At 41.1% G+C, this 7,856-nt stretch overlaps 1 protein-coding gene across 1 annotated transcript in view; it reads right to left on the reverse strand.

Annotated features, from left to right (window-relative positions):
• Window positions 1-274: 274 nt before the first annotated feature.
• Window positions 275-7,856, reverse strand: part of opn7a (opsin 7, group member a) — a 24,526-nt gene continuing 16,944 nt past the window's right edge. Inside the window, exon 5 of the mRNA XM_057327281.1 lies at window positions 275-1,300. Within this exon, the coding sequence (XP_057183264.1) occupies window positions 668-1,300 (633 nt within the window). The 3' untranslated portion in view covers window positions 275-667. The remainder of the gene's footprint in view (window positions 1,301-7,856) is intronic.

The raw sequence follows: 7,856 nt of genomic DNA on the forward strand, positions 1-7,856 counted from the left end.
TATCCAACCGACAAACATCTTCACATTTACTAAAGCAACTTATGAGAAAATGCATATAGCTGAGACATGTTAATATTCACAGCTCACTGATTTCTTTAAAAAAGTTTCGGAGGTAAAAAACTAAAACTAAAAATAATTTTCAATAACATAGTAGTCCATAAAAAAGCTTTTCTTTTTACAAAAAATCATAACCTTAATAAAGCCATCATTAAAACCATATACACACATTAGTTGCACATTATACACACACATCTTTTTCTGTTACTTGTTGTTGAGGCGAATGTGAAAGAGAGTTAGAGAATTTATTTATGTGCATATACTGTATGTAAATAACACACACATATAGAGTAAACTAAGACTGACTAAATTAATACATTAACACGTGCAAATAATTTCATTTGTTGAAAGCCAGATTTAATTTTTTAAATGGCCTTGGGCTTCTATTTTTGTAGGGTAGGTGTTTTTATTATTTTCACTTTCTTCTCTTTTTGTAGCGTTTCAATAAATTTAGAGTCATCCACACAAACTGTTGAACCTTCTAATAACACAAAAGCTTAAAAGTGAATGCATCAACATGTTTACTAAGATAAGATAAACAAAGATTGTGATTAAATATTTGAATTTACCGACAGCCTTATATAAACACACCCAAGCACAGGCCCAGGTCTTACGGTTTGCCATTTTTGGCAGATTTGCCATGAGCAGGAACCGTTTCCAAGGTGATCTCCAGACTGTCAATCTCAGAGCTTTTCCGCCCCCTCACGATCACCCGCACCGGCTTCTTCCCCTCCATCGACTGGCTCTTTGGTCTCCGTTCCTTCATTGCGCTGGATTCAGGATCAGGTTCGGGCTCGGTAGTGTCCTGTAGAGACAGCTGCACAGTGTTCACGTTAATGGGACAATGGTGTGGGTAATGTTTGAACTGTTCAAACGGGTCGTTGCACCTTTCACAAGGACAGTAACTCGACCCTACGGCTACCTTAGGCTCAGAAATGGATCGGCCTCGGTGGCGCAGATTGAGGGCCAACGATGGCCGGTAGCTGCAGCGTGAAAAACACAGGAAGTGGTGAACGCAAATCCCGCGCAGGGAGCTCATGTCCTTCCAGAGCAGGTGGCGGAAATTGGGTTTGAGCAAGAGGTAGATGAGGGGGTTGAAAAGGGTGGAGGATTTCGCAAACATGGCGGGTACGGCGAAGGCCATGGGTGGGATGTCATCGAAATGTCCGAACGCCGCCCACATTGACACAAATGCATATGGACTCCATGCACTGAAGAACCCTATACATACTGCCACGCTCAGCTGGAGAAAGAGGGAGTAGAGAGAAGAGAGAGAAGAAAACATTATAGAAAAGTTCCACAACATATTTAGGAATGTAATGTCTGTGCACCGTACTGGTCAAAAATGTGGACACACCTACTCATCCTTTAATATTACTATTTGCTGTGTTTTAGACCAATTTAAAGTAATTACAATTATAAAATGAAGTCTGGTAATTATGTAGCGACAAAAACAATCCCAAAACATTTAGCTTCCACCACTTAAATGTTTAGTTTATATACAGTATCTCACATTTTTGTAAATATTTTATTATATCTTTTCATGTGACAACACTGAAGAAATGACACTTTGCTACAATGTAAAGTAATGAGTGTACAGCTTGTATAACAGTGTAAATTTGCTGTCCCCTCAAAATAACTCAAAAGACAGCCATTAATGTCTAAACCGCTGGCAACAAAAGTGAGTACACCCCTTAGTGAAAATGTCCAAATTGAGCCCAATTAGCCATTTTCCCTCCCCGGTGTCATGTGATTCCTTAGTGCTACAAGGTCTCAGGTGTGAATGGGGAACAGGTGTGTTAAATTTGGTTTTATCGCTCTCACTCTCTCATACTGGTCACTGGAAGTTCAACGTGGCACCTCATGGCAAAGAACTCTCTTAGGATCTGAAAAAAAGAATTGTTGCTCTACATAAAGATGACCTAGGCTATAAGAAGATAAGCCTTTACGAGAACGTAAAACGGCACTGGAAACATCCAGAGCTGACGCTCGCAAATCCGCGGTAAGTTTTCATCGCGATTTAAATACTCCTTCCACTTCTACTCTGCGTGTTTCTCTGCACACAGCCCAGGCTTCGAGAACACGGTCAGCCCAAAAGAACTTCACTTCTGCACCGGCACACCAACGGTGAAAGGCGCGAGCCAGGACTGGCGATGGGCGATGACCCAACCGCCGCCACCGGTCTTCGAGATCCTGACCAGGAACAGCTTTGCCGCCCTCTGCGAGACGGAATGCAAAGCTGTGGTCATCGGAGACTCAATCGTCCGGAACGTACGCGCTTCCTCCACTAAAGGTAAGGTGCGCACTCATTGTTTTCCTGGCGCCCGTGTTCTTGATGTCTCTGCGCATGTACCTGCGATCCAGAAGGACGATGCTAACGTCGGAGCTGTCGTGCTGCACACGGGGATGAATGACGTCAAGATGCGGCAGTCGGAGATCCTGAAGAGGGACTTCAGGCGTGTGATCGAGACGGTACGCAACGCATCGCCCACGGCGAGGATCATCGTATCAGGGCCGCTTCCTACCTACCGACGAGGGAATGAAAAGTTCAGTAGACTATTTGCTCTAAATAAATGGTTGATGTCATGGTGTATTGAACAGAAGCTGCTCTTTGTTGATAATTTTGATCTGTTCTGGGAGCGACCTAGGCTCTTCCACCCTGACGGCCTGCATCCCAGCAGCATCGGAGCGGATCTTCTGTCTGACAACATCTCAAAAACGCTATGCACCACAGAGACTACGTCTCCCAGCGGTAAGTCAAAACTTAAACCATAGTCTGTGTTCCTCCCACTCATCTGTTAGAAATGTTACTGCTTCCAAATGCATAGAGACTGTGTCTGTCCCACGAATAATACTACAAAATAGCCAAATCTCAGAGTAAAAATCTAATCGTGATTAAACCTGAGGACAATGTAATAAACGATCAAAACAAACTCATAAAGTTCGGCCTACTTAATATTAGATCACTAAATTCAAAAGCAGTTATTTTAAATGAAATGAGCACAGACAACAGTTTTGATATACTTTGCCTTACCGAAACCTGGCTTAAACCAAATGATTATTACGGTCTAAATGAGTGTTCCCCACCAAGCTACTGTTATATGCATGAGCCACGTCCGGTTGGTCGAGGTGGCGGTGTCGCAACAATCTTTAGAGACTTACTTACTGTAACTCAGAGAACGGAGCATAAATTTAAATCATTTGAAGTGCTTGCATTGAACATAATTGTTCCAATTGATAGTAAAAAATCTTTGCTTTCTTTTACGTTGGCTACAGTGTATAGACCCCCTGGTCCCTACACTGATTTTCTGAAAGAGTTTGCGGACTTCCTATAGGACCTATTGGTTAACGTTGATAAAGTACTAATTGTCGGAGACTTTAATATCCATGTAGATAGTGCTAAAGATGCATTAGCAGTGGCGTTTACAGAGCTATTACACTCTTTTGTAACACAACACAACAATGGACCCACTCATCGATTTAATCATACACTAGACTTGATTATATCTCACGGAGCCGATCTAACCAATATAGATATTATACCTCAAAGAGACGATGTCACTGATCACTATCTTATAACATGTACACTGCGCACTGCAGAAATCAGCCGTTTAACTCGTTATCGACAGGGTAGAACAATTACCTCGACTACTAAAGATAGTTTCGCAAAGAGCTTGCCAGATCTGACTCCTTTAATAACCATACCAATAAATACAGAATCGCTCGATGACATGACCAGCAAATTGGGCACTATTTTCTCTAATACATTAGAAGCTGTCGCACCTATGAAGTAAAAAAAGATTAATGAGAAAAACGTAGCACCATGGTACAATAGCACCACTCGCGCCTTTAAAAGAGAAACACGTAAACTGGAGCGCAATGAAAACAAACCCAATTAGAGGTCTTTAAAATTGCATGGAAAGAGCAAACTGTTATAAAAAGGCACTAAAAGCAGCAAAGGCTGAGCACCTCCGTAACCTCATAGAAACTAACAAAAACAATCCAAGGTTTTTATTTAGTACAGTTGCTAAACTAACAAATAAACAGACTTCACCTGACCTGGGTATTCCACCGCACCTTGGTAGCAATGATTTCATGAATTTTTTTACAGAGAAAATAGAAAACATACGAGACAAAATAGTAAAAACTCAACCTCCAAGTCTGTCCTATAAATTAGTACCAACCATCGCCCCAAAAGAAAGGCTACAGTGTTTTTCACCTATAAAACAGGAAAATTTAATTAAACTTATTGCAACATCTAAACCTACAACTTGCTTATTAGACCCCATACCAACTACATTATTAAAAGAGTTATTACTCACTGCAATTGAGCCCCATTTATAACATTATCAACTCGTCAATTAATCTAGGCCATGTCCCAGGACCCTTTAAACTGGCCGTCATTAAGCCTCTTATCAAGAAATCAAACTTAGACCCCAATGAACTAGGAAACTATAGACCGATTTCAAATCTCCCTTACCTGTCTAAAATACTAGAAAAAGTAGTGTCCACTCAGTTGTGCTCTTTCTTAAAAAATAATGACATACACGAAAAATTTCAGTCAGGCTTTAGACCGCATCATAATACTGAAACTGCGCTCGTTAAAATTACAAATGACCTGTTTATAGCATCAGATAAAGGTAACATCTCACTCCTAGTCCTGCTTGACCTTAGTGCTGCGTTTGATACTGTAGACCAGGGGTCACCAACTAGCGGACTCCGGTCCGGATGCGGACCGCGAGATGCATCCGTCCGGACCTCAAAGCCTTTTGACATAATAAATAAATGAACGCCAAACATTATTTTATAATGCAATCAAATTTATACCAGGCACATCAAGGTCCGCTCAGTAGCAGTTTGGGTCCTACGGCGCCACGGACAGTTAACATATGCACACTGTTGCTACGTTCAGACGTCGACGTCTCGACGAGAGAAGAGAGCCGAGACAGACTCGCTGCACAGTGCGCAGACAGATGTAACTGTCAGTGACTGAAAAACAATGTCCTTTTTAAAAGTTAGAAAAGTTGACGCCAAAAACCATGTTTTCCGAGATGAATGGGTCGAGAGATTTGCATTTATTCTTCCTGCATCGAGATGCACGAGACTGGTTTGTCTCATTTGCTCGGAGTCTGTCGCGGTTGTCAAAAGTGGAAACCTTAAATGGCATTATGAAACTAGACATAGACACTTTGAAGAAACTTACATGCAGCAGTCTGAGGTAAGGACACGGAAAATATATTAGCTCAAAGCCCAGTAGGAGCGATCTACATGTGTCATCCCTCACTCACTTACTTACCTCCCAACAACCAGCATATGAATGTTCCCTAAGAATTACAGTGGATCTTAGCAAAACATAACAAGCCCTTTACTGATGGGGAAATAGTAAAAGAGTGCATGGAGGCTGCATGTGAAACACTTTTAGAAGGAAAATAAAGACATGAACTAAAAGAAAATATTAAACAAACCCCCCTTTCAGCTGCAACAGCCACAAGAAGAGCTGAAATGTTATCAGAGGATGATCAGTTGCAACTTGATGCTGCTATTTGTTAATCTTAGTTCAGCAGAAAACAACACTTTAGTTTTCTTTTAAAGTTGTTAATGTTGAAATGAATGTATGATCAGTGCAGGTTTAGAGATTAGGGCATTTTGCACATTTTCCTTCATTATATTGTTGTCAGACATTGTTATGCTGTTGTATAGATATGAAAAGACATGTTTCATGTCTGCCAAAAACCATCAATTCATGATTTTAGGTATTTAATTGTCCGGACCTCGACTGGCTAGGAGGGTTTGTTTACTGGACCTCAAGCAATTTTAGTTGAAGACTCCTGCTGTAGACCATAAAATACTTCTAGATCGCTTACACAATTATACCTGTATTCAGGGACAGGCACTACAATGGTTCAGATCTTACTTATCAGACAGACATCAATTTGTCCATTTAAATGGGGAATCATCAAATCTAACGCAAGTAAATTATGGATTACCTCAGGGATCGGTTTTAGGACCCTTGCTATTCTCCATATACTGTACATGCTGCCCCTTGGAAACATTATTAGAAAACATGGAATTAGCTTCCACTGTTATGCAGATGATACTCAGCTATATATCTCATCAAGACCAGATGATTCCTCCCAACTATCCAAATTGGCAGAGTGCATCGACGATATAAAGCATTGGATGACTTGTAATTTCCTTCTTTTAAATTCAAATAAAACAGAAATATTACTTATCGGACCAAAGACACGTGAGCAGAATATTTCGGATTATAACCTGCAAATTGAAGGCTACACTGTTACTACAACAAATACAGTTAAAGACCTCGGCGTTGTAGGGTATGGTCGGATAAAAGTTTACCATCTGTGATCGTAAAACACAGTAACCTCTCAGCAGGACTACGACCAGGCACCAACAAGTCTGGCCAACTGTCCTATTCTCAACACCTTCATCACTGACCAGGACAGATTCGTATACTCTCCCCTAGACTTCAAAGGAGTTTCTTGGGGGAGGACAGGACTGTTCACCAAAGTGAGAAAAGCCAAGTGGCCCCCAGGGACTGAGAGCCTCAAATTCTCCAAAAGAATGTCTCTTTCTCTTTCCTTAGCCACAAAAGACTGGTTTAAAGTGTATACACATGAATCTCCACATTGTATGCTTGTCTCTATGTTATTCTCCTTCACCTATAACCTCAAAGGCATATGTGCTTAGTGGTATTCTGTGTATATTTACATTCTTGTCCAAACTACAGGTCAATGTAATTGTAACCCATTCATGTTTCATATCTACGTGTTTCCCTTTTCAAGTCTTAGAATATGGTGTATAGCACAGTAATGTATTTTATACCATACTCATTGTATTCTATTCTAAGTCTATTCCTGCTCCAAACTCCCAGGCGACCATAAATACAAATGAGTTAATGTGTCAAAATAACACAAAGAAACAAAGAAACATGTTTTTGCACCCAAAACTATCTCATCACATTGGATCGCCCACCTTGGAGGGGCGTGACGCCCTCTGTGTTAAAACATCTGAACATGCAGGAAAGCTTGCTCTTTTGTGTATGTTCATTCGCTTGTGTGTGTTCGTGCGTGATTGCGATCGCTCGCTCGTGTTCTTTCAACCTCTCGAGACCTGTCTCTCCTCGGAGACAGCTTCTTCCGGCAGTTTGCTTCAGCTAAATCCGACGGACTCGCGGCTTGCTCTGAACACATCAGGACCCTTTGATACGTGCGCCAGCACGTGTCCCGAGAAACAAAGAAGCCAATGCAAGTATCTGAACTATTGCTAACTAGTTGCGTATAAGCTTTGCCCCTTTTAAATAAGGAGATTGTCCTCGATGGTTCGTGCAGATGTGAATAGCTGATTTAATACTGCCATTTTCTTTTCTGTATCTATTTCTTTCATTCTCTACTATTTTACGTTTTTATGTTTGTTTGTTAATGTTTGGTTTTTGTTAGCTAGTTGATTTATTTCCCCCGTAGTGTAGATAAATAAACTGCATGTGTATCCACGCTCGAAACGTTTCTGTGTTTACTTATCACATATCAATGTCACTTAAACTGCTTGTGTCATGGTTCTGCCCCACCTTGTCTTGCTTTTCTTGACTTAGTGGCAGAACCATGATAGAACCTCTTGTTTTATGTGGAGAGAGACAGTTTTGGCATTCCATATACTCCCTCTCACCGGTGTGGCGTCTCTGTTCCCGCCCTTTCGTCTCGTTATTGCTTGTTAATTAGTTCATGTCCCGCACCTGTCCCCTTCTTGATTTAGTCCCCTTTATATAGTCCTCTTGTTTCATT

This window comes from Triplophysa rosa, unplaced genomic scaffold, assembly GCF_024868665.1.
Source record: "Triplophysa rosa unplaced genomic scaffold, Trosa_1v2 scaffold1_ERROPOS769263, whole genome shotgun sequence".
NCBI classification, from domain to species: Eukaryota; Metazoa; Chordata; class Actinopteri; order Cypriniformes; family Nemacheilidae; genus Triplophysa; species Triplophysa rosa.